The sequence below is a fragment of the Pantherophis guttatus genome, chromosome 1 (genome assembly GCF_059756535.1).
Source record: "Pantherophis guttatus breed Tessera chromosome 1, ASM5975653v1, whole genome shotgun sequence".
Lineage (NCBI taxonomy): Eukaryota > Metazoa > Chordata > Lepidosauria > Squamata > Colubridae > Pantherophis > Pantherophis guttatus.
The window spans coordinates 269,281,674-269,309,339 of record NC_142063.1 but is presented as its reverse complement, the minus strand read 5'-3'; the positions used below and the strand labels follow the sequence as shown (position 1 = coordinate 269,309,339).

The window sequence follows — 27,666 nt, the reverse complement described above, 5'->3', positions numbered from 1 at the left end:
TGAGACCAGCTGGTATCTTGAAGTGGTGCAAATGGATCTAATGATTGCTTTTCTTGGGTGTGAAAGGGTGCTTTGTCAGTTCACTGAGCACAAGAGTCTCTTGTCTATGGGGATTCTTCAGTCATCCAGGTCATGGTTGTCCCAAAGATACTTTTTTCAAGAGTTGTTGGAAAAAAATCCATCTGGTTCAGCGTCCAGAAGAAAGACACTGGAAACATGGAGGATGATTGGAAAGATGGTTTATTGGTGAACAGGACCACTAACAAAGTCAAATTACAGCCAAACCAGGGGAGAAATCCTCCCGGTTCAGATCAAATGGCGGTGGATGGTTCAGAGAACCGGTAGCAAAAATCCCTGCCCCCCCCCTCAGCTGAGCCGCACGATCATCAGAGGCTTTTTTTTTTTTTACTTTTAAAAGCATTTTTTTCTAAAACCTCTTTGGCCGAAAAAATGTTTTTAAAAGTTAAAAAAAAGCCTCTGATGATCGTGTGGCTCAGCTGGGATCGTCAGAGGCTTTTAAAAGCATTTTTTTACAACCTCTTCGGCCGAAGAGGTAGAAAAAATGCTTTTAAAAGTAAAAAAAAAAAAAAAAGTTGGCCACGTCCACCCAGTCACATTACCCCCCCAAGCCACACCCACAGAGCCAGTAGTAACAAATTTTACATTTTACCACTGAGCTAAACATTTCGCTTTTGATGCATTTCTTGTAAGTATTTTGCTACCCAGAATGCAGCAGAATACAAGAACCCATCCCTTGAGGACAAGGGAAACTGTGGTTGTAGCTTTCTGCTAGTATTGGAGAAGGGGGAAAATGTTATAATGTAATGGTTGTTTTTCTCAAAGGCAGGATGAAGTTATCTGCAGAGGTTAATATTAGGGTGGGTGTGGATGGTATGTATAGGCTGCCTTCTGCTTCTAAAAGGTTCAGTGGATCCCTTGTCTTCATTAGAAATCGGAGGCAAGAAGATACCAAGTTGGGGATGTTACTTGGAACCCCGACAGACTGTTGAAAAATTTTTATTTAAACTGACAGCAGGATGCTTAGGTCTTACCTAGTATCAATATATAGGTATTGGTTAATATTGTTTATTACTTACTAATAAAGATGAGTCATGTTACAAATTGATATAAAATCAAAGAAAAGTTTCCCTTATCTTTCTACACACATAGCTATACCCATTCCTCCTCCTATACATAAAGCTGCAACTCCTCGTTTTCCACCTGTTCGTTCTAGTGCGTGCAGAAGTGTAACTAAGATTCGACAACCAGATGCTCCAAGAGGGTGGCCAAGAGCAACAGCCCCACCTTGAATGTTAATCTGCCAAAATAAATAAATAAAATATCAGAAGCATGTTAAATCAAACGTAGAAGTCTTCCTTTCCTATTTTGGAATCTAATATTTAGAACAAGGATTGAAACCCCTGACAATAGATGTTATAGTGAAGTGGGCATGACTCTTTTTTTTATACTGAGATCAGAGGAAAGTTTGTCTCTGACTGAGCCATTACTTACACAACACACTTGTCTGTTTCTACTTCAAACATACCTTTACATTTTCTTAGCATTTTTTAAACAAACACCTGCTATTTGGCTATTCAGTTTTTATTCCCAGCCACTAAATTTGTGGAAGGAATGTTCTGCTGTGACAGCCAACTTTACTGCTCACCTATGTAGTACTGAAGCTATCATAAAATGGTGATTATAACTTCTATAACCGTTTTTATTGTCAGAAAAATAACTCTGATATCCAGCCTGAATATTAACCAGCAATTACAAGCCACTGATTCTGATTCCACCCCCTGGGGAAATGGAAAACAAATCCAATCCCTTGTAGGACACCTCTTTAGGTAAGATTCTTATCATACACCCCTTTAATCTTCTCTTCTACAGCCTAAATATATCCAATTCCTTCAATCATTCCATGCAGAACTTTATTCTCTGAACTTGCTTTTATTTTTTGATGTCCTTTTATACTGCAATGGCTAGATATGTTCCTTTGGAAGTGCTACTAGAAGTCTACAGCTCAATGTAAGGTTTGTTTCCAAAAGTCAATAAAATTTTATTTGAATACTAGCATCACTGACTGCCAAATTATATCTGATGTTCAATAATTCCTTGTATGTCTGTCTAATTGCTCTTGGCCAATAAAGAATTCTAATATATTTTTACATTTAACAAGCAGATTTTTAAAAAGTGAATGTAAGATTCTGAGAGGTTCTGGATTACAGCATGGAGAATGATAAGCTTTCAATCAGTGAAGTACCAATTTGCACTAGAAGGAATCCCCCATCTATAGAGTTTGTCAAATTTCCCCAGATTGAGGTCCTGCAATTTATTTCAGATGACACATTATTTTGAATGTTACCCTTCCCATCCCACCTAGCAAATGTTGCATGTTTGCATCAAACAAAATATATTTCAGTGCCCTAGACATCTGGAGCAGCATATGCATTCCAGGCTATAACTAATCTGCAGTATTTGGGGTAATGTGCTTTTATGGCAATGTTAAACATACCTTTTCTGGCTTCAATTTTAGTTCTTTTATTATTATGATACCTATGGTAGCAAAAGCTTCATTAAGTTCATACAGATCAACTTGATCCAATGTCCAACCAGCTTTTTCCACCTGCAAGATCAACAAGCTCGTTCAGTTAACACCGTTAAAAATCATGCTGAATTCTGTTAGAAAATAATGAGTTCTATTTTCCCCCCGAAAGAAAATATAATTATTTGCCATACTTAGAAATAAATGAGGCTCTGGTTACAAATAGAGTAATATCCAGAAAAAATGCCTGGAAAAATTCACTAACACAGAGAATTAATGAAACATTTATTAGCAAAGCTACCATAACTCAACAGAATTGGAATGGGTTATACATATTATGATCTGAATATACTATGCTTAAAAAACAGTTTGATTTTCAGAATTAACAGATTAATTCAGTGTAATAGACCCTGTTCCCTACTTACAGCTTTTTTTATTGCCGTGATGACTGCTGTTGCTACAACTGAAGGATCAGTGCCAACTTGAGCCAAAGACACGATCCGTGCCAAAGGAATGAGATTTCGTTTAACTGCTTCTGATCTTTTCATAAGAATGACAGCAGCGGCACCATCATTTATACCTGAAGAGAAAAACAACTAAACCTAGCTTTAAAGTATCTAACAAAACTTGATACTTCTCCAGTTACATCAGTTTTGCTCAGCTTTATCTTCATGGATATTTCTATCATAAAGCACTAATTTCCAGTGGAATTTTTTCAATTTGGAGAGGATGAAGCATAAGAGAAAAAGAAATTTCCCCCGGAAGAGATCTCAGAAGTGATCCCTTAAGCTAAAATGGTTTTCCTCTGAAAACAAAACGCTTAACTTTTTAGGTTAGATATATATCATAGATGCTGTTTAAAAAGTGGAAAGTTCATATTTAATTGAAGAGTACATAGTACCAGAATCAAAATTTTTGCAGTTCTAGTTAATGATCAGTAGCATGGTTATTTCTTCTTTTGTGTGTTTTTCTTTAATTTAATGTACTTTCTATCTGGTCCTTTGCATTCTTTGTCCAAGACCTTACTCACACAACACCACACTCCAATAATTCATGTTTCTTCCACTAAATCCAAACTGTACCAATTGAATTAGAAAAACGTCCCCCTTATTCTTCATCCTTAATAAAATCATATTGCTAAAACCAGAACAGATCCGATTTTATGACTTATCTTTAAATTGCTCAAGAAACCAACCTGAGGCATTTGCTGCCGTCACGGTGCCTGTCCCATCGGTTATGAAGCAAGGTTTCAACTTTGCCACTGTTTCTAGGTTGCACCCATGGCGAGGATATTCATCAGCTTTAACTTCTGTGGGGCCTGTCAAAAGAAGTATTTCAGCAGCAGCCATTTTATACTTGGTGCAAAAAAAGGAAAGGTGGAATTTTCCTATTAGTAATTCTACTTCTAATACTTTTTCAACAAAGATATGAACTGCCCTTACTGATGGCAGTTAACATCTGATAAACTGTCAAAAATGTATATGAATGTGTCAAACATATGTTGGAAATGTAACCAGCCTGAAGGTACCATTTTTATCACCTTTGGTAGAAATGTAAAAAGGCTAAGAAATACTGGGATCAGATATGTACGTTGATTCAGAGAATTCTTAGAAGGCAGAATTGAAACCGGATATTTTTCTTTTAGGCTTCATGGATACATGTCTTGAAAAAATTATGATAACATCAGCAAGACTTTTGTATGCCGCAGGTATGGAAGGACATACAGATCCTGGCAATGGAAGAACTGATGGTGAAATGAATGGAGTTGGCGGAGATGGCAAAACATTTTGATCAAAGAAAAGACTGTTATCTAACTTTGTTTCTACTTGGAAACCACTTTTGGATTTTTTCCCTGAAACCAAGACAAATGAAACTTTGGTTTTGGCATTTCACGATCAGAACTGTTTTATGATTATAGAAATACTGTGTGTTACTGTTAGTCTTGGAGTAAGAGGTCACAGTATGTCACATGTGTATCTCTACCAAAGAAAGTGGGAAGTTGTTTGTTCCCTTGATTTTTTCTTTCCTACTTCTTTATTTTTCTCTTTCTTACATTTTATTCTTTGTTGAAGGTTTTATTTTTTAAAAAACGCACTGCCCTTCAATAGAGAGTGGTAGAGGGATCATCTGCAGTAGTATTTTATCCTGGAACTTTAATGTCCAGTTCACAAGCTATATGCTTCTTGTTATTAAAAAGTGGTAAAGGTAAAGGTTCCCCTTGCACATATGTGCTAGTTGTTCCCGATTCTAGGGGGTGGTGTTCATCTCTGTTTCAAAGCCAAAGAGCCAGTGCTGTCTGAAGATGTTACCGTGGTCATGTGGCCGGCATGACTAAATGCCAAAGGCGCACAGTACGCTGTTACATTCCCACAAAAGATGGTCCTATTTTTCTATTTGTATTTTTTAATGTGCTTTCGAACTGCTAAGTTGGCAGAAGCTGGGACAAGTTACGGAGCTCACCCTGTTACACGGCACTAGGGATTCGAACCGCTGAACTGCCGACCTTTCAATTGACAAGCTCAGCGTCTTAGCCATTGAGCCACCATGCCCCCATTAAAAAAAATGTGGTAGCATGCTTATTTCTCCCTTTATATGACAATGACTATTAGCCAATTTTTCAGTGACTGCAATTTCCCAAACTCTTTAATTATATTATTCTAGTTTAGGAGTGATAAATTGAATTCATATAATTAAGCCATAGATTTCTACATTGGGGTTTAAGTACAGTATGAAACTAATCTATGTTGCTTGGCTGATTTTGGGTTAGCATAAGAAGTAAAGTCCATCTGCTTTGATTCATTCAACAGATCACTATTAACCAAACTAGCATAGAAAAATATGTTAAACTCATAATAAGGTTCCAAGAATTGATTTAGTATGTCTTGAAATTAACTCACGAGAAATTTTAAAATTGTGGATTATTCTTTAAATTACTATTAAATTACACAATTATTTTTTTTAAAAAAGATGTGTTACTGAAATGGGAAGATACTCTGATTCAATATATAAACCACTTCAAAACTGACATTGTGGTAGCAATGAATGTTAGGTATCGTTCTTCCCAGATCTGTAATTATTCTTCTTTTTTCAAAGTCTAAATGTTTATAATTGGGAGCACACAATGGTTACATCCAGTGGTGGGATTCAATTTCTTTAACAACAGGTTCTGTGGGCGTGGCTTAGTTGGGGGTGTGGCTTGGCAATCATGTGACCAGGTGGGCATGGCTAGCTGGTCATGTGACTGTGTAGGCGTGGCTAGCTCATCATGTGACCGGGTGGGCATGGCTATGTGCATAGGGACTACTCAGAGGGCTGAAAAAAGTCATTTCTGACTGGGCCTCGCACTTTTGACCGGTCCTCACACTTATGACCACCCTCACATTTATGCCCGTGCAGCTTTCTTAACAACCATGTCACTCATTTCACAACTGCTTCTCTTCACCATGGTGACAAGATAGGGCAAAAACGTAAAATGTGAGGACAGTCGTAAGTTTGAGGACTGGTCAAAAGTGTGAGGACCAGTCAGAAATAACTTTTTCAGCCCTCTGAGTAGTCCATATGCATAAAAGGATACAGCAATAGAGAGGGATGAAGGAAGGGAAGGGAAATTAGAGTAGGAGGGAGGGTAAGAGAGGGAGGAAGAGAGGAGGAGAAGGAGAAAGGAAGAAGTAGGGAGGAGAAGAAGAGGGGGAGGAAGAGAAAGTAAGAAGGAAAGAAAAGAGAGGTGGTAGGTTTGAGGAGAAAGATTGCTGTACAATAAAAAAGATGAAAGGGAAGAAAGCCAACCCCAAACAAATATAAGGATATTAAGATAAAGAATGAATTGTTAACTTTAAAGAATAAAAGAGAACAAATATGAATAAATAACAATAATTAGAAACACACATACAAACATACAATGTATTTTCTTTGAACAGAGTATTTGGCCGGTTCACAAATTTAAACAGTGTTTAGTCATTTCAATTAAATTTACAATTTCTATATTTCCTTTTTGCCATATTTATTCCTCATCTATTTTTGTAAAAAACCAATATTACCCTTCATCCTCATCTCTAATCTTAATCAAATTCAATTTTTCCCTTCTATTCTATATTATACCCCTTCCCATTGTCATCTATTTTTATATCCATCCTCACATTGGTTAATTATGTAATATTAGTTGTTTAATATAAATTCAACATTTTAATATAAATCAATTAGTTATATAACTACCTTTTTTGTATATTAATCAATATGAACATGAATATTCCAATTATTTCCATGCAATCCAATTTCTTACAAATCAATTAATTATATTTACCAATAATAATAAACCAAATAATTTCCCCCATATATTCCTCCAAACCACAACTTAACCATTTCTGCTTTCAGAAATATACAATTAATAGTATCTCAATTATTACAATTCCCTAGTTAAATAGAGCTTTTTTTCTTTTGTGTTTTAAAATCTTGAACTCTCCTCTTTTTCCCTAAATTTCCCATTGTTTGCACCTACCTTTTTTGGTGAGGAAAAAGAAAAGAATTCTGCCTGCCTAATTTTCCAACTGTTGCAGCAACAGCAAAGCAGTTTTAGTTTCGTGTTTCAGCAGAGCTAAGGGAAAAAAAATCTGCTCCAGGACTCTTTGCAAGGAAGCAGCAGAGCCCTGAGCAAAACAGCTGAGAGCAAATCAGCTGAGAGTTGGGAGGCCGATAGAATCAAGGGGCTAATTAGCCTATGCTGAAGCTCCGTGGGCCAATAAAATTACAAAAAAATACCGAACCATTTGTTAAATTGCTGACTTGCCTGCCCCTCGCCCACCACTATTTATTGGCAATAAATAGTGGTGGGGAGGGGAGGGGCAAGCCAGCAATTTAACAAACAGTTCGGCTGCACCACTGGCTATAGGGTGGCCCTTTGAAGCCCCGCGGCAAGAATTTGAAGATTTTTTTTCCTCTAGCCATCAGCTGGGACTCCGGAGGCAGCAATAGATTGGGAGTGGGCAGGGTAAGCGAATGGCCGGCGATCCAACAGAGCAGAGAGTGAGGGTGAGTGAAGGCGTGGAAGCTGCTTTCTCCATCCTGCTCTCTTGCGTCTGGAGCCGGTGGGGAACCACGTGGCAGCCCACGTGGATCCCAGGCAGCGGAACTCAGGCTAGGGAAGGGGTGGGCAATTGTGGCTCTTTTACAATCTGTGGCCTTCAACTCCCAGAATTCCTGAGCTCTCAGGAATTCTGGAAGTTAAAGTCCACAGGTTGTAAAAGAGCCACAATTGCCTACCCCTGGCTAGGATAGGCTGGTGCCACGTGGATGGGAGGCGGGGCGGGGGCGAGGGGCGGGCGAGCCAGCAATTTAACAAATGGTTCGGTGTGCTGCAGGGCCAATAAATTACAAAAAAACACTGAACCGTTTGTTAAATTGCTGGCTCGCTCGCCCCATTTATTGGAATAAATAGTAGTGCGGAGGGGCGGGGCAAGGGGCAGTGTGAGCCAGCAATTTAACAAAGGGTTCGGCCGAACCCCCTAGAACCCCCAGAATCCCACCAGTGGTTACATCCACAATTTTATTTCCATCTAGCAGTAAAGACTGCTTTACTAATTATGCCTGAGGTTACTAAGTGTCTCTCCCTTCCCGGTACACCAATTATTCTAACACATGAGGGCGGAAGGATTGAAGCAAATAAAAATACAAAGATGAATCAATATAGTTAGAAACATATCCCATCCCCTTGTCCACTATGTCAAACTGCTCACTGACCTCTTTTAGAAGGTACAACAACAGGTACAATCTCTTTATCAAAATATCCTCCCTTCTGGGCATTTTCAGCCTTGTTCTGTGACATTACAGCATGTTGGTCTTGTTCTTCTCGAGTAACCTTCCATTGTTTGGCCACATTTTCAGCTGAAACAATTAAAAAGTGCAGTAGATACTCTAATCACAATGCGTCAGAATTTAGTTACTATATACATATTGTATTTATTACACCGATTCTTCTAATACTGATAAGAGAATGCATCGTTTGCGGCATGTAATGTTCACACATTCCCACCAGTTTTGGACTGGGCTTTCTTGGAAATGTATTTCCACTGAATAAATGAGTGCACAAGGCAAAGAAATGCAATTCTGAAATCCTGTGAGGTTGATCCTACTTGATTAGGTGATTAGGACAAAAGAAGCTATTGAAAATCAACTGAGCAAGAGGTGCAAATGGCTGCAAAGTGGAGGAAAATATTTGAAGATAATTTACAACCCACTCTAAGCGGTTACAGAGTCAGCGTATTGCCCCCAACAATCTGGATCCTTACTTTACTGCCATCAGAAGGATGGAAGGCTGCGTCAACCTTGAACTGTTAAGAATCGAACTGCCAAATTGTTGGCAGCTGGCAGTCAGCAGAAATAGCCTGCAGCACTGTGCCACCACAGCTCTTAAGCAGGTATTTCCATGCTTTTGCAGAATGTGGGTAGAAGGATTTATTGCAATTACAGCTGGCAAGCCTACATTGAAGCTAGACATTGCTCAATATTTGTCCTCTCATCCTTATAATTGTTGCTTTCTCTCCACTTTTCCTTTTTCTGTGTAATAAAGCCGGGATACACTTTCATCTAATCTTCTTGTAAATCTTCTTTTCAGGTGGCTTACCTGTAACTCCCATGTGACAACAGTAGAAGGCATCTGTCAAGCCGTCTACAATAAGAGTGTCTTCCAAAGAGGCTTCCCCCATCTTCACCCCATCACGCAAACGGATGATATGAGGAGCCTGGAAAAAAACATTTTAACACATTTAGGACATTGAAAGCAACTTTCTTTAGAAGTGGATGGAAATAACCTCTGGGGCGCCCATTCTCACTATATGACCCTTCCATTTATTGGACATAAGTAAATCTAATATAGAGAAGGTATCTCAACTCAGTTGTAGAGCACATGCTTTGTATGCATGAGGTTTCAGTTTCGATTCCTGATATTTCCCATTTGAAGAATCACATGGTATGTATGAATGAGAAAGAATGTAAGAAAAAAGAAGCTTCCATATTGCTTCCTCCTGGATTCTAGCTGGGAGGAAGGTGAAGGCTTGAAATAAGCTAAAGAATATTTCACTTTAAGACTAGAGGCATCTGCAGCTGAAAGACATATACACATCTACTATATGCACAATAATCTCACTGCTATTTTTTATCAGAAGCAACAGTAAGACAAAAGGATCAGAAGAACTGTTTGGCCTAAGTCTCTCTCCCTCTCTTTCAGCACTGACATCAGCATGAAGTTCGGCCTGAACAAATGCGCCACAGTGGCACTGAAGAAAGGGAAGATCATAGACAGTGATGGAATTGAAATGCCCAATGGACAAACCATCAAGTGCCAGCAACCCGAAGCCTACAAATATCTGGGCATACTGCAGCCTGACAACATCAAGCACGGGCAAGTGAAAAATGAAAAGAATACACACAAAGGGGCCGGAAACTTCTAAAAAGCAAACTGAATGGCGGTAACACCATCAAGGCTATAAATATTTGGGCCATACCCGTCATCAGATATACTGCTGCGATCGTGAACTGGACACAGGCATAGCTGGACAGCCTGGATAGGAAAACAAGAAAACTGATGACCATATACTATGTGTTGCACCTGCGTAGTGATGTTGACAGGCTATATTTGCCCAGAAAAGCCAGAGGCAGAGGACTTTTGCAAGTGAAGCAGTCGAAGAAGAGAAGCATGCTCTGGCAGATTATGTGAAAGACAGTGTTGAACCAGCTTTGATGGAGGTCAACAAGAGGAAGCTGCTCAAAGTGCAGCAAACCAAGAATCAAAATAGGAAAACAGCATTGCAAACTCGGGCTGACAGCTGGTGTAATAAAGCACTGCATGGACAGTTTCTTGAAAAGATCCAAGGAAAAGTAGATAAGGAAAAGACCTGGTTATGGCTGACCAACGGAACATTGAAGAAAGAGACAGAAGGCCTGATTCTTGCAGCCCAAGAACAAGCCATCAGAACAAATGTAAACAAAGCCAGAATAGAAAGATCTGCAGAAATGCAGACTCTGCAAAGAAGCGGATGAAACCATTGACCACATACTGAGCTATTGCAAGACAATAGCTCAGACTGACTACAAACAACGTCACAACACAGTCGCTCAGATGGTCCACTGGAACTTGTGTCACAACTACCATCTGCCTGTAGCAAAGAACTGGTGGGATCATAAGCCTGAAAAAGTGGTCAAAAATGAGCATGCAAAACTGCTGTGGGACTTCCGAATACAGACACACAAAGTTTTAGAACACAATACCCCGGATATCACAATTGTGGAGAAGAAAAAGGTGTGGATCATTGACATTGCCATACCTGGTGACAGCAGAATCGACGAGAAACAACTTGAAAAAATCACCAGATATCAGGATTTGAGAATAGAACTGCAGAGACTCTGGCATAAACCAGTGCAGGTTGTCCCAGTGGTACTCGGCACACTGGGTGCTGTGCCTAAAGACCTAGGCAAACACTTAAAAACAATTGGTGCTGACAAGATCACCATTGGTCAACTGCAGAAAGCCACCTTAATGGGATCTGCTCGCATAATCCGCCGATACATCACGCAATCCTAAACGCTTGGGAAGAGTTCAACTAGTGATTTGTGATACGAAATCCAGTATGGTTATCTCGTTTGCTGTGTATACTGTCATTTTTGTGTATATAATAATAATAATAATTTTATTGTCATTGTACGTGTATACACAGTATACCCATACAACGAAATTTACTTAACACCCAAAGACCAGGTCCAACACACATAACAATCCCCAAACACACTCTCACCCACCACAATTCCCCACCCCTAAACCACCCAAACATCTACACAACAGATCAAGTAATGCTATTCAACACCTCACTGATACTGGCCCTTTAGTTCATTGTTGAATGCAATTATAGCTCTGGGATAAAAACTATTTAGAAAACGTGTGGTCCGAGTTTTAATTGTTCTGTATCTTCTGCCAGAAGGCAACAGTCCAAAAAGATTGTAAGCAGGATGGGAAGAGTCTCGGAGAATGTTATGCAACTTCCTCAAACAGCGAGATTCAAAGATGTCATCCAGGGCTGGTAGCTGGAGCCCGATGATATTCTAGGCAGTTTTAATGATTCTCTGTAGAGCTTTTTTGTCCGCTACAGAACTGCTCCCATACCATGCAAGAATGCCGTATGTCAGGACACTCTCAATGGTGCTGCGATAGTAGGACAGAAGTAGATGCTGAGATAGATTTATCTTCCTGAGCATTCTCAGGAATACAGCCTCTTCTGTGCCTTCTTCACAAGCATGTTAACATTCATACTCCATGAGAGGTTCTTTGAGATATAAATTCCCAGAAATTTAAAACTACCAACCCTCTCCACCTCCTCACCATTTATGTACAATGGTAAATGTACATCTCTCTTCCTCCTGAAGTCAATTATAAGTTCTTTAGTTTTTTTGGTGTTAAGTGTAAGATTATTTTCTTTACACCACAATGTCAGCCCTTGTACTTCCTTTCTGTAAGCACTCATTGTTCTTATTAATGAGCCCCATCACTGTTGTGTCATCCGCAAATTTAATAATTGTGTTGGTGTTATACAATGGGGTGCAGTTATGTGTGTACAAGGAATGAAGGAAAGGGATTAGCACACAACCCTGGGGGCTCCTGTGCTTAGTATCAAAGTAGAGGAATGGTGAGATCTCATCCTTACTGACTGTGGCCTATCTGTCAGAAAATTCTTTACCCACAAACGAATTCTCTGATTTATACCCAAATTGGATTTTTAAGAAACAATCTGTTGGGTAAAATGGTGTTAAAGGCAGAGCTATAATCCACAAATAACAGCCTCGCATATGTCCCCTGTTGTTCCAAATGATTCAATACAGTATGGACAACAAGAGACATAGCATCATCAGTTGATCTATTACTCCTATATGCAAATTGGTATGGGTCCAAAGTAGATGGAAGACTAGCCTTAATACAATTCAACACCAGCCTCTCAAAACATTTCATGAAAACAGATGTTAAAGCTACTGGTCTATAATTATTAAGGGATACCACTACTGTCCCTTAGGGACTGGCACTATAATGGATGTCTTCAGGCAGGTAGGGATAGAGCACAAAATGACTACTTGGGTCTATTTCAACTTAGTTTCCCTTCAAGGTTTAGCAATAACCTGTAAAGTGTGAAGCAATTTTTTAGCAGAAAGTACTAATTCTTCTGAAGAATGACATGGTTGTGTATGGTTTCTTTTAAAAAAACTGGACCATGCTTTATAAGCTTTATAAACTCATATTGGGCTGGACATGGTGCAATTATAGAATAATGGGATTGGAAGGGACCTTGGAGTTATGTCAAGCCTCAGCCCACTGAAGCCCAAGCTATTATGGTTGCAGGTGTACCTGGTGAGAAAGAAGTTGCTCTTCATAAAGGCTCAATATACAGCTTGTGTATTCTTTAATGCAATAATTCTCCCATGGGAATCATCTTTCCATGCTTTTTAACCTCTGTGAACACCAAGCAGCCTTACCTTGCTCATGTTTTCCATACCACCAGCCACCACAATACTGGAATCTCCTGTCATAATAGACTGAGCCCCGAGACACACGGCTTTCAGGCCTGATCCACATATCATTTGACAACTCCAAGCTGGTATCACGTATGGAATCCCTGCCCCGACACTGGCTTGTCGAGCAGGATTCTGGCCAGCACCTAGAGAAATAAACACATAGGAACAACTATGCAGGTCATGAAACTGGAGAAGGCTAAATTAGAAGGGGAAAACACTAGAAGGGGATCTGAAGCAGTAAAAGTATACGTAACAATACAGGCAGTTAGAACAGACGGTCATGTTGGTAATTTAACACACCCAGAATTGTGGGAAAAGAAAGCACCATTATTAGATTCTTCATTACATTCCTGTCTTTGTTTGCCACCACCAACTCTTCTCTCTGATTTATGCATGCATACTTGGAATCCCTACTGTTGCAACAAATAATGGGAACTGCAGAAGGAGAATCTATGCAAGAATAAGAAGGAAATGTCAAAGTTGTTTCATCTGCTATTTCCAGGAACATTAGACATTGCTACACAAATTGCTAGTTTGGGAGATTGACCTTGAACATATGAAAAGAAAGAAAGTACACTTTCCAATAAATAAAACTAAAGAACCATAATTCATTCTCTCCCTCTTTTTCTCTCTCTCTCTTTAGTTTCTGCATTACAAAAATGCAAGAGAAGAGGCCATAAATGGGATCCAGATCAAAATCCTGGATAAATGCTTCATCAAGTTCATACCTGCAGTCAATACTTGTCCAAGTATAACTTCAGATACTTCTTTAGGATCAATTTTTGTCCTCTCCAACAATTCTTTAATGACTACTGAAGCCAATTCATGGGCATGCAGGGTTGACAAGACACCATTGAAGGATCCTAGATAAAATATAAAAGAAAGAGGTGTGTTTTAATTCTACTCTATTCCCTCTTTCCTTTCCTATTCTTCTTTTAAGCATTCTAGATAACATAGAAAAATTACAATCTAGGAAAATGAACAAATATATTGTCACAAGTAAATGCCTTATTCTCTGATGTGTAAATAGTATATGAACGGGATGTCAGGGGTTAATTTATTCTTCACTTCTTAATGTATTCATACTTCACCACTCCCATATCTAGCTCCACCCATTGTATATATAAGGAGCTACACACACTCTTTTCTTTGCTTCTATCTGTGAATATTTAGTGAATATAGAATGCCTTATGTAAATAAAAGAAAGTATATTTGAACTCTTAACTCTCTCATAACTTATTGAGTCTGATCCTGAAAATATTGCAACAAGCTGGTAGCAGAGGATGGTTAAATTGACTCAATAAAAACTTAAATATGTCTAAGAGAGATAGGCCCAACACCAGGGCATACAGCAAAGAAATGGAAACGGACCAAGAAACAATAGATGAGTCCACAAATGCAATCTCGAGAGAATCCGAAGTATACACAACTGAAGACGAAGAAATAATAGATGAAGATGGTGACCGAGAGGAAATTAAAATAGAAAACAACGAACTCAGGTCAGAAATATTAAAACTGTTAAAGAGCCAGAAAAACGATGAAAGCCTCATCGCGAACCTCCAAGACATGTTGAAAAACAGCGGAGCAGCGAGAGAGAACCACATCGCCACCGAAAAGTCAAAAGACTCCAAAATAGTAAGTGATACGACTAAAGAAAAGAACGCCATAAAGAAGAAAAACGGTGATACCGCGCAAAATTTTGAATGGCAGCCATCTTGGTTCCAACAGACCTCCAGAATGAGCGAAGCAGAGCCAATCAGAAAACTTGATTCAAAATTTCTGGCGCGAAAGGCACTACTGGATAACGAAAACGAAAAAGAAAAATCAAACACCTCAGAAGAATCAGAATCAGAAAGTGAAGGTGATTCAACAGATACTCAAATAAAGTCAGCAATGAAAACGCTTTTTGCTGCATTTGGACCAAAACTAAAAATTACCAAAAAGTCAACCAGAAAACGAACGAGCAAGCCAACGTCTCAAAATTTACCCGCTCCCATCCTGACGACGAGAGCACCGACGCCTGAACCAAGAGAGCCCTGCAAATACCGTCCCACACCGCAGACCGATGAAAGCACCAACGCACTCAAGAGAAGAAAAAGAACAAGCGCCATCGTCAGAACCCCTAAGATCGAGCCAGAGACCGATTCATCTGAGGAGGAGCTGAACGAGCGAGCCGCAACGACGAGAACCTCTCACGACGACTCCAGGATCAAAATGAGCAACGCGCATGCGCGAGACTACGCAGATGACCCGGGAAGACATGAGTTGCCGAAAGGACCCTGCAGACTCGTCGCGAGCATTCCCACGCCGTTTTGTAATTTTCACCATCTACGAGACCACGGACTACCTCCGGTTGTAAGTAATGGACCTAATAATGTCGGAAACTTGCCCAGTGACTTCCCAAAGCTGAGAATAGATGGCATTAATTTACAAGAATGGTATCAGCAGCTCCAGGTGATCTTTATGAAAGAAAACTTACTGTTTTTCATCACTAATCCCCCAAAAAGACCTTGGACTTTAAAGCTAGACTGCTTACACCATAGAGCATTTTTCTTATTAATTTCTAGTGTGTCTCCTGCCATGTATCACTGTATTAAGCAAAATCTGACTGTCTCAGAAATTATTCAATGCATGTTCAACTTGTTTCACAGTGATAGTGTAGCTACCACTACAAGAATGTCTAAAGATTTCTTTTCTTCTAGGATAAAACCAGGGGTTTCCATAAGTGAACATTTAATATCTTTAAACAAAATAAGAGCTGAGCTACATTTAAGGGGGGAGGTGATTTCAGACCAAACAATGAAAAGTGTTATCATAAACTCACTTGACCCATCATGGGACAATTATATGTCACATTTAGACACAATCAATCTTGGATATTTATCCATAGAAAGTCTATCCAATAAGTTAATAGCTGAAGACAATTCAAGGAAGAGCCGCTCCAACAATCACATTGAACATAAACCATATAGAAAAGTGGTTTTCCAAGAAAGGTATAATGAAACATTCAGATGCCACAATTGTGGATCCAGGGAACACAATAGAAGAGATTGTCCCAAAATTACAAAAGAAAGACATAGGTCAGAACACAGAAACAAATACATCCATAGACAGTCTTCCATTGATAGACATAGATATAGAAGCCCACCAAATTACAAAGAATATAGAGGGGGTAGAGATAATTCAAAGGACAGAAAATCTGGTTCACTAAATGGACTAAACAAGCAAGACAACACTAACATACAGCAAACTGAGGATAATAACTGGCTTATTGATTCTGGAGCAACCAATCATACTACTAATAATAAAAACATACTATCTTCATTTATAGAAGACAAATTTGTAATAAAGGTAGCCAACCAAGAAAAGGTCCAAGTATTAGGAAGAGGAAATGTAACCTTGCCTGGTATAGGAAAAATAGAGGGGGTATTACTGATACCTGAGATACCTCATAACATATTAAGTGCCATAAAATTAAGCAGAGATTCTGATATTAATATTGTGTTCTCAAAAGGAAAAGCAACTTTGGAGAAAAATAAAACAGATATAGGTACAATAATGATTAAAGGAGGCCTACCTTATTTAATAACTAAAGAGAAATGGTTACACAACATTGATTCAAATATGGAAGATTGTATTGAACTAGATAATGAAAACATTAGCAACAGTGACAATGATGAATGTAAAATAGCTCATGATAACAAGGATGCACACAATGAAAAAAAACCAAAAATAGGTAAGCCAATTCATGATGAGTGTGCTCATATCTTACATAGGAAGTTAGGACATGCCAGTTTTCCTGTAGTACAGAAAATGACTGAACACGCAGAAGGTGTCAAAATAAAAAATTGTGAAAACTATTTGGAATGCTCAGTATGTAAGTCTACAAAACTAAAAACTAGTCCTAGGCCTAGAAAATCTACAAGGTCAACTAACAAGATTTTTGATTTAGTACACATGGACCTGGTTGGTCCACTGGCTCCATCAATCATTTATAAAAAACGTTACTTCTTAACTATTGTGGATGACTATAGTCGCTATGGATTTGTTTACACATTAAAACACAAAGATGAAACCTTTCAAAAATTTAAGGAGTTTTACAAACGCGTAGAAACACAACACAATATCAAAATAAAACAAATAATGACAGATAGGGGATGTGAATTCATGTCTAAAGAATTCTCCCAATGGTTGAAGGACAGAGGAATGTTACATTACACATCTAGCCCATTTTCCGCATTCCAGAACGGAATTGCAGAGAGGAAGAACTCAACATTACAAACCATGATTAGATGCACATTGGAAGATGCTGGCTTAAGCAAACAATTCTGGTCAGAAGCCCTACAATATTCCAATTACACACAAAATAGAACTTGGTCCAGCATTATGAATAAGACACCATATGAAGTGATGTATAATAGAAAACCAAAACTAGCACACATGCACATTTTTGGAGTCACTGCAGACGTACACATACCTAAACAATTAAGAAGAAAGGGAGAAAATGTGTCTAGAAGACTTAGATTTATGGGATATGAGACAGGTACAAAAGGATACAGATTCATTGATAATAATAACAAATTTATAGTTTCCAGAACAGCTGTGTTTCATGAACAGGCCAACTGGTCTAGAATACATCTTAATGAAATATTCCCAAACAACAACACAGATACTAAATCCCAAGAGAAAAGAACTGTAGAAAAGCAAAAGGACAACAAATATAAAAACAAAACCAAAACATGGACAAACAGTCAACACAAAATAAAGACAGATACATTAACAAAAAAGGAAGCAAGATATTTGCATGACAATAATAGTAAACCCGAGAAGCCAATTAGAAACACTAGAAACCAAATGCCAAATAAATATAAAGATTATATAATGCATATGGATGGAGAAACTATGACACCTAGCACATATGAGGAAGTGTTAAAACTTCCTCCTAAAGAAAAAGAAAAGTGGGAATTAGCAATGACAAAAGAGATGGAAAGCTTACAAGGATTAAATGTATTTACACCCGCGATTGCACCAAAGGACAAAACAATTATTGGTACTAGGTGGATATATAAAATTAAAAATTTAGAGGGAGGCAATACTCTATATAAGGCTAGATTAGTTGCACAAGGTTATGCACAGAAATATCCAGAGGACTATACTGACACTTACTCCCCCACAGTAAGAACTGAAAGTGTAAAAACGGCTCTAGTTGTAGCATCAGCACTCAATCTCGATGTATTCCAGTATGACATACAGACTGCGTATTTACACGCAAAATTAGATAAGGAAATATATGTAAGGGCACCTCACAGTCAATATACAAATAAGAATGAGATTTGGTTATTAAACAAAAGTCTATATGGGCTAAAACAATCTGGTAAACGATGGTATGATTGTTTAGTAAAAGTACTAAGAACTATGGAATTCAATGCTACCACTGCTGATAATTGTTTCTTTGTTAAAAAGGGTAATGATTACATAGAATTTGTATTGATCTATGTGGACGACATTTTATATATAGGTAATCACAAAGAAAGAAGAGAAACATTTGTAACAAAGTTGAATGAACATTTCTCATTGAAATCCTTAGGTAAAGTAAATAAATATCTTGGTGTTCAAATTAGTAAGACTAAAAGGGGATTCAAGCTTTCTCAGAAAGATAAGATCACAGAACTTTTGAACAAATGTAACCTAAATGATGCTAAACCCTGCGACACTCCAATGCAAACTGATTTCCTAAGAAATGCTGATGAATCATCCCCTGAATTCAAAGATAACACGTTCTATAGATCAATCATAGGTTCACTTCTTTACATTTCTAATTGGACAAGACCTGACATCGCTTTACCCCTTAATTTATTGTCCAGACATGTCAGCAAACCAACTATGTATCACTGGGAAGCTGTTAAAAGAATATTAAGATATTTAAAAAACACATTAGACTTTTGCTTAATGTTAGAACCTAATAATGTCAAAGAACCGAAACTCACATGTTACGCAGATGCAGATTGGGCTGGAGACACTTCATGCAGAAAAAGTACATCTGGTTACTTATTTCTCCTAAACGATTGTCCAGTTTACTGGTACACTGGCAAACAAGATTTAGTGGCCACTTCAACAACAGAAGCGGAATATGTTTGTTTATCTAAAGCAGCAAATAACCTTGTATGGTTTAATGATCTGATTTCTGATGTTTGGAAAAAACCTGCACTACCTTTTGTCATGCACGAAGACAATAAAGCAGCCATTGAAATATCTAGATCCGACGCCATTGGACAGAGATCTAGACATATAGACATAAAATTTAAACATGTGAGACAATTATCTCAAGATGGATTTATTAAGGCAGTGCATTGTGAGACATCGGAACAGTTAGCTGACATATTGACAAAGCCTTTGCCATCTAAGCAACATAAATATTTGACTTCCAAATTATATGTATTATATTGTTCTGAATCTGAATGTAATAAATGTAGCATATCGAATCGGCATTTAGAGGGGGATTTGTCACAAGTAAATGCCTTATTCTCTGATGTGTAAATAGTATATGAATGGGATGTCAGGGGTTAATTTATTCTTCACTTCTTAATGTATTCATACTTCACCACTCCCATATCTAGCTCCACCCATTGTATATATAAGGAGCTACACACACTCTTTTCTTTGCTTCTATCTGTGAATATTTAGTGAATATAGAATGCCTTATGTAAATAAAAGAAAGTATATTTGAACTCTTAACTCTCTCATAACTTATTGAGTCTGATCCTGAAAATATTGCAACATATATTTTCTTGGGCATACTTGGGGGTTAACATATGTGTATATTATTCATTAAAAGTCTGGCATTGTATGTATTCCTTCTCTTGTAGTATCTCTGGGTTTAATGTCCATCTTCTTATTTTCTTTTTTTGATCTTTCCATATTATTTTCAGGAAGTGACCTTATTTCTAGAGGTAAATAATAAACAACACACTTCTTGGCAGAATCTATGGGACACAATAAAAGCATACACAAGAGGAATAACTGTAGCTTACATGGATGTTTAAGAAACTCATTTAAGTTTTTTTTTTTAATTTTTATAATACAAAACTCTAGGAAAGGCCTTATAAAATATAAAATAGGACTGACCAACTGTACTCGCTCCATCAGGAAGGCGAGCAGTAAACCCCGTCAGGCAAGAAATTCAGGAAAAGAGCTTTTTTTGCTGTGACTTTCAGCCTTTTAAATATTGTGCCACTCAACGTGAGGTCTGCTCCTCCATCTTGGCCTTTCGAAAGGCCCTGGAATCCTGGTTCTGCCAAATGGATTGAGGGCCCAATGGGGGCATCCCACTCTGGAATTGTTTAGTAGATTAGGAGAAGATCCCACCGCACCCCGTTTATGTATTCATCCCTTTTATCCAGTTTGGTTAACTTGTAACATGCTCATTTTTAAGACTTTATTTTTTTTTTTACGTTGTCATTATTTTATATTATTGTTTTGAGAGTGTAAGTCGCCCATGGTCACTTTACAGTGAAATGGATGGATTTATTAATAAATATAATGAATACATAAAAATGTGTAGAAGAACTAATCAGAAGAGTAAAGGATCAAAGAGGATGGGGAATGTTCTGCCCCAGCTCCGGATTCCCGAGGATATTGACACACAACAACGATCCTTATCAAATTTATTAAGTAGCAAGAATAAACCAAAGTCTGGCAAAGGTTGGCAACCAGCCCAGAAAACAAGATACGATAAGACTTTTCCAAAAATGCTCTCATAATTACAAATTGTTTCCAGCAAGAAATTACTAACTACGTGCGACTTAAATAGGCTAAGGGAGTGACCAATTATTCTCAATCCTTACTCTCGAGGAGACCTCCTCCTCCTGAGTAGCCACTCCTGCCTTTTGGCAGCCCTGCGTGCTCGAGCATTGAGAAAAGGCTCCTCCACTTCGCTCTCTCCACTTGAAGGAGTCTCTGGAGGTTCTGAAGGCCCAGGTTGAGTCTCTGCCTCTGGCACCACATCCTCTTCAGCTTCCTCGCTGTCCGACGCGAACACCGGCTGCGCAGGCTGCTGGTGCAACCCAACCCCAGCCTCCTTGTTGTCGGGATCAGCCACGATCCACGCAGGCCGCTGGCGGGCCACAACAGGGAATAACCATCCAAAGCTAAAATGCAACACTGTGTTTCGAAGCCAAGCCTCCAAGATGCTCTTCTAGATGGAAGACCAGGAGTTGGGTTTTATTCATGGCAGGAAACAAGAGCCGGAGACCAAACCATCCTGGTTCTACCGGCCAGGCACCAATCAGAGCAAGAGGAATTCCTCAGCAAGAGTCGCGAAGCAAGCACAGCGCATCTTCACGCGGTGGCTCTATAACTCATTCTCCAATCATTGAGAGAAAAGTACAGGCAAGGGAGGAGCCTTGTGGATTACGCAAAAAACAAACAAAGCAACAGCTGTGAATAAGCCAAAAGATGGGCAAGCAAACATGGATCCATTTTTTGTATCTTTTCTTCTGCTGTCATAGCATTAACCCTCTTTTTATTTACTGCAAGCTGTCTAGAGACATTTAGGTGGGGTGGGCGGTGAATACATTTGATAAATAAAGGGACCGGGGGGGGGAATTCCACCCACCGTTTACCTGAAGCTTAAGAATGGCAAAGTCTAGATTGCAACACCAGCTCTTGCTAATAATTTCCCGTGTGTCAAACTGCTCTTCTAATGAATCTCGATGGTTACTCTGCAGACAAAGGCAGCGAAGAAATGAAGATGCCAAGTCGGGTCATTCTTTGGGGAGGACAGATTGAAGAAGGAATGTTGGTGTAGTGTGGAGGGGTAAGAAAATATATTAGAATATATGTACTGCGAATATACAGTAACAATAAACCTTGGTTCACAACTAAACGTAAGCAGCTACATCGTTCCAAAGAGGAAGCCTACAGAAAAGGGAGATCAGAGCAGCAAAAAGAAGCTACTCTGAAAAGCTAAGGAATCAGTTCTCAACAAATGAACCAGAAAACATGTGGAAAACTCTTAAAAATATCACCGGTTACAGCAAACCTTCTTCCCAAGCTGAAGGAAATCAACAACTGGCAGATGACTGAATGTGTTTTACTACAGGTTTGAGAGAAAACTACTACCACCCATCTCTACAATCCCCATCTCAGACACACCAACAACAGCCAAGCCTCCTACAACCTACCCTATCTCATTGAGCCCACCTCCTCTGGTGACTACAGAGAATGAGGTGCAAAGCTATTTCACAGACAAAAGCCAGGAAAAGCACCAGGTCCAGACAAGATAACTCCTTCTTGCTTAAAAACTTGTGCTGACCAACTGGCCCCCATCTTCACCAGCATCTTTAATAAATCACTAGAGATGTGCTATATTCCTTCCTGCTTCAAATGCTCTACTATCATCCCAGTGCCGAAGAAATCCTCCATCAAGGAACTGAATGAATTCAGACCGGTTGCTCTAACATCTGTAGTTATGAAGATCTTTGAAAGACTAGTGCTCGGCCACCTGAGAAAAATCACGAATCCACTGTTAGACCCCTTGCAATTTGCCTACCGAGCAAATAGATGACAGATGATGCTGTTAATATGACTGCACTACATCCTACAACATTTTGAATCTCCAAAGACCTATGCAAAGGTCCTCTTTGTAGACTTCATCTCAGCATTCAATACCATCATTCCAGATATTCTTCTAACTAAATTAAATCAGCTATCTGTACCTGACCACACTTGTAAATGGATCATAAGCTTCCTAACAGACAGGAAGCAGCAGGTGAAGTTAGGAAAAAATCACATCAGATACCTACACAATTAGCACAGGAGCCCCCCAGGGCTGTGTGCTCTCTCCACTTCTCTTCTCTCTGTACACCAATGACTGCATCTCAAAAGATCCCTCTGTTAAAATACTGAAGTTTGCAGATGATACCACAGTGATTGGTCTCATTCAAGACAATGATGAATCTGCATGCAGATGGGAGGTAGTATTGTGGTCCGCCAACAGCCTGCGGAGTTGGCAGCAGAGTCGGACAGCGATGAGGCTGAGGAAGAACATGGGTCAGTCCTGGAGGCTGGGGAAGGCCCGAATGAGGACTCTGCGTCGGAGGCAGAGATGGGGCCAGGGCCATCGGGGAGTGATATGCGGACTCTGGAGCCTCCAGAGGCTGACAGTAGAAAGGCAGAGGAACAGGAGGAGCCTGCACGTATGAGAAGAGCTGCCAGAAGGCAAGAGCAGCTAAAGCAAAGAGGACGACTCGGGAGTAGGGCCAAGAGATGATTGGCCCCTCCCATAAGGCTTAAAAGACCAGCAACGGCTCTTGGGCTCAACGTCGGAAAACAACGTTGATAGACTTGTTCTTGTCTTGCTGCACTTATCTCTGATTGGAGCCTTCTGCTTCTGAACTTTTGCCAAGAGAAGCCTTTGGCAGTTTGCCTAATTATACCAAGGTTGGTGATTAGACTGAAGAATTTGTATTATGAAGAATTTGTTTTGATTTAGTTTGGACTACGCTGAGAATGAGTTAATTCTCAGCTGTTCTAATAAAGTCTGTTGTTTTGGAACTGTTTGTGTTGAATACTACCTACGTGGGCCTGGGTCACAACAGGTTGAACAGTCTTGAGATATGATAGAACCTAGAAACTTGAAGGACTCTACTGTTGATACTGTGTTGTCTAGTATTGTAAAAGGTGGTAGTATAAGAGGTTTTCTTCTAAAATCCACCACCATTTCTACAGTTTTGAGTGTATTTAGTTCAAGATTGTTCTGGTTGCACCACTAAATACACTCAAAACTGTAGAAATGGTGGTGGATTTTAGAAGAAAACCTCTTATACTACCACCTTTTACAATACTAGACAACATAGTATCAACAGTAGAGTCCTTCAAGTTTCTAGGTTCTATCATATCTCAAGACTTAAAAAGGACACCTAACATCAAAAACATAATAAAAAAAGCTCAACAAAGAATGTTCTTTCTGCTCAAACTCAGAAAGCTCAAACTGCCCAAAGAGCTGCTGATTCAGTTCTACAGAGGAATTACTGAGTCTGTCATCTGGCACCTCCATAACTGGTTTGGCTCTGCAACCAAACAAGACAAACAAAGACTTCAACGGTTAATTAGAACTGCAGAAAAAACAATTGCTACCAACCTGCCTTCTATTGAGGATCTGTATACTGCACGAGTCAAAAAGAGGGCTGTAAAAATATCTACAGACCCCTCACATCCTGAACATAAATTGTTTCAACTTCCACCCTCAAAGAGACACTATAGGACACTGCACACCAAAACAATTTGACACAAGGACACTTTTTGGCCAGTAAAGAATTCTATTCTATTCTATTCTATTCTATTCTATTCTATTCTATTCTATTCTATTCTATTCTATTCTATTCTATTCTATTCTATTCTATTCTATTCGAACTATTTCGCCTGCTATTTTGCATACGGCAGCTAAAATTAAATCTTGTTAAACTCCATTGGACTCCCAGAAATACCGATTCCAATCTGTTATCCGAATAGTTCTTACTAGTTAACAAGCCTGTATCCTCTACAGCAGTGGTCACCAACCAGTGGTCCGCGGACCACTGGTGGTCCATGAGAAAATGTTGGTGGTCCGCGGCACACCTGGGTGGAGGACCCGCTCTGGGATGAGCAATAGCCAGTCCTGTGACTAGAGCTCTGGAATATGGGACTGGCCAGGCATGGGGGGGCTGTAAATCTCTGCTGTAGAGGGAGGTTCGTGCAACTTGCAACTTTGCAGCACAGCCCTCGCGGGCTGGAATGAAGTAATGGTACAAAAGGTACAAAGGTACAAAATGGTACAAAAGTGCAACCAGGCCGAAGCAACGGGTGGCGGCAACCCCAGGCTGTTTCTTCCCCCTGCTTTGACTTTCTGTAGGCTGAACCCACCAGTGGCTGTCCCCGCCCCTCACCCTCCTTTCCCAGTCAATTCTCACCTGGCAAGGGAAAGGGAGAGGGGATGGAGATTAGCTCCATATTCCAGAGCTGGAGTGAAGCTTCATCTCTTGCTGGATCTCGCGGCCATTTCTTCTGGCCCTTATTGGTGCTCTGCACACATCGGTCTCTCGGGGAGATGCTTAACTTCCTCTCAGCCCCAAAACACTGGCTGGCCCAAGAGATGAGAGAGAGCAAGAGAATGAGAGAGAGAGAGAGAGAGAGAGAGAGGGAGGAAGGGAGGGAGGGAGGGAGGGAGAGAGAGAGAGAGACAGAATGAGAGAGATAATGAAAGAGAGAGAGAGAGAATGAAAGAGCGAGAGAATGATAAAGAGGGGAGAGAGAGAGAGAGAGAAAGAGGAGGGAGAGTGCCTGAAGGACCACATCTCATCACTGGAAATCCAGGTGCTTCAGCAAGCGGCGCACTGGATTCGTATTAGTGGTCCACGGGATTTAAAATTCTGAACTTGGTGGTCCCTGAGGTCCAAAAGGTTGGGGACCCCTACTCTACAGTTTTCAAGCCCTAGATCCTCTACAGTTAACAAGCCCTGTATCCTCTACAGTTCTCCACCTCTTCTCGCCTACCACGATCCTATCTCGGTTCATTTTCTTACCTTTCTACCACGGGCAGAAAAAGTACAGGATTTCCTCCCATACTGGGCAGCATAAAAGGGGGGGGGGAGGAAATGGGGCGAAGGGAAATTTCCCGTAGACATGAGAATGAATGGACCATTCAAGGTTGGGAGCAAGCGGGATGTCAGTCCACGAAAGCGCCCCTTTCAGAGCAATCCGAGATCGGGCCCCAGGAGTAGCTTCTACTCACCGACCGGGGTCCTTGCAGCAGCGACGAAAACGACGGCCTCGTCCCTGCGATCCATGATGCTTCGAAGAGGCAGAAACACCTTCGCTTCTGCAGCCGCGCTCTTTGCCGGTGCAAACAGCTTCGCGCCCCCTTTAAACTCAGGCAGAGATGCGCACCCTACTTCTCATTGGTTGCCCCGGGCCCCGCCCACCTCTTACTTTGCCTGGCAGGGCTTCGATTTGAGTAACTTGAATAACGTTGAAGAACTGGAATTAACTGGGCTTATAATGCTAAGGCATAAATCATGTTTCTCCAAACACCTACATCTAGGTTCCCACAACATATTAAGCCAAGGAATTTTTTTGACAGGTGAGCGTTGACAGGAAGGCTTGTAAACAACATGGAGAAAGGGTCGTAATTGGTTTTTTTTTAATGTGACAGTAGATTAACTGATTTAATTGCTGAGTCAAAATCAATGTGAAAATATAAAATCCGAAGCTTGTTCAATACATTACTTAAATTAGCTTTGTTATTTTCAAGTAATGTAATGGCTAAACTAAAATGAGCTTGGTGTAGTTTACAGTTTAGTGTGTGAATTAACCCAATGTAACTTCTAAACCATGGTTTATAACTGATGCTTTTCCAACAACCAGTGTTCCCTCCCCCAAGTGTGCTTCATCTATCCTTGAAGGGGCAGAAAACTATACTGGAATGTAATTGACTGTTTCCGTTGCCCATTTTCATCGTGCTTTTTACCTTGAAAATATACACAATAAATAGAAAACGAATACCCATATAATTCCGTTCAAATTAAAAACCACTAAGATAATTTTTTTAAAAAATATTTTTAAAATAATTTTCACAGGAGCATGTTATATTAAATTTTACAAACCTTTAAAGGAAAAGTAAATATTACATTTGGATAGCAATATTTCCATGCATAAACAAATTGATTGCCTAAATTTTAATTTTATAGCATTTTTATTGTGAAGCTCCTGGATTATTTCATGAAAGGATGAAAATCAATTTCATCTTTTAATAACTCAACCAGTGAGTGTTAAAAAACAATAAAAATGTCATTTCTCTATTTCTCTATAAATTGCAATTAAAACTTTGAAAATCATATGAAATACGTTTAATAGCATTTTTATGAAGAGAGGGACCAATGAAGACAAAAGTGTTTAGGACACACATAGATCATAATGTCCTGATGGGCAATGCAACCCCACTCGGAACCATTGACAGAAAATGTCAAAATGTAAGGAGACCTAGAGTCCACAGTGGCTCAGCATACAAGGGTTGAGTTTAAGCTGGGTTCTCCTTACCCATGTTCCCATAGACTCCAAACACCGGAAAGAACTTTTACAACATCATTTTGTTGGCCAGGTTTCGAGACATACCACTGGGTATTATCAGCTTTACCTGAGTTCCACATAAGTGATGGGACGTACTATGTCATGATATTTCGTGCTTTTGGACATCTGTTGTTGTGATAGACTCTTCATTTCAATGCCCATGTCTTAATTGTTCAAGTTACTTTAATTCTGTTTTCTTACTTTGACCTTCATTGCCTTTAGGCTATATTCAAGACTGCTATGGACAGGTGAAGGTAGTGTTTTTTACCCCCTTATGCTAAATAGAACTCAATTTTGTGCTGGAGTGCCTCCAAAATATATAGTAAAAACCAAATTGCCTAATTTCTTGGAATTCTATCCTGATACCATCACTGGGACTGGAGGAGGCCATTTAATTTTCATTTCTGCTGTTTGAATTGCAGGTGGACTTTGCAAATAAAATTCAAGGTGTGGGGCTCGGCTTTCCTAGGCCC

At 39.5% G+C, this 27,666-nt stretch overlaps 1 protein-coding gene across 2 annotated transcripts; it reads right to left on the bottom strand.

The window, feature by feature from the left end:
* Nucleotides 1–222: 222 nt before the first annotated feature.
* Nucleotides 223–27,666, bottom strand: LOC148116849 (acetyl-CoA acetyltransferase, cytosolic-like). Of its 2 annotated transcripts, none has more exons than XM_087887643.1 (9): nt 25,039–27,666; nt 13,819–13,953; nt 13,052–13,233; nt 9,162–9,279; nt 8,279–8,422; nt 3,741–3,863; nt 2,971–3,125; nt 2,516–2,626; nt 223–1,318 (listed from the first exon to the last, which is right to left on the bottom strand). In XM_087887643.1, exons 1-9 carry the CDS (start codon nt 25,076–25,078, stop codon nt 1,151–1,153), a joined length of 1,176 nt encoding a protein of 391 aa, XP_087743769.1. In that variant the 5' UTR covers nt 25,079–27,666; the 3' UTR covers nt 223–1,150. The 2 variants fall into 2 exon arrangements, with proteins under 2 accessions (XP_087743769.1, XP_087743764.1); XM_087887638.1 differs by having other exon boundaries at nt 25,860–26,712.

Excerpts from the sequence above, each read along its gene's own strand:
- LOC148116849 (XM_087887638.1), bottom strand. The coding sequence starts at position 25,914 with ATGGATCGCAGGGACGAGGCCGTCGTTTTCGTCGCTGCTGCAAGGACC. Across the intron at positions 13,954-25,859 it reads TGCTGCAAGGACCCCGGTCG|GATCCTTCAATGGTGTCTTG; the intron begins GTGAGTAGAAGC and ends TATTTTATCTAG. Across the intron at positions 2,627-2,970 it reads TCACGGCAATAAAAAAAGCT|GTGGAAAAAGCTGGTTGGAC; the intron begins GTAAGTAGGGAA and ends TTGATCTTGCAG.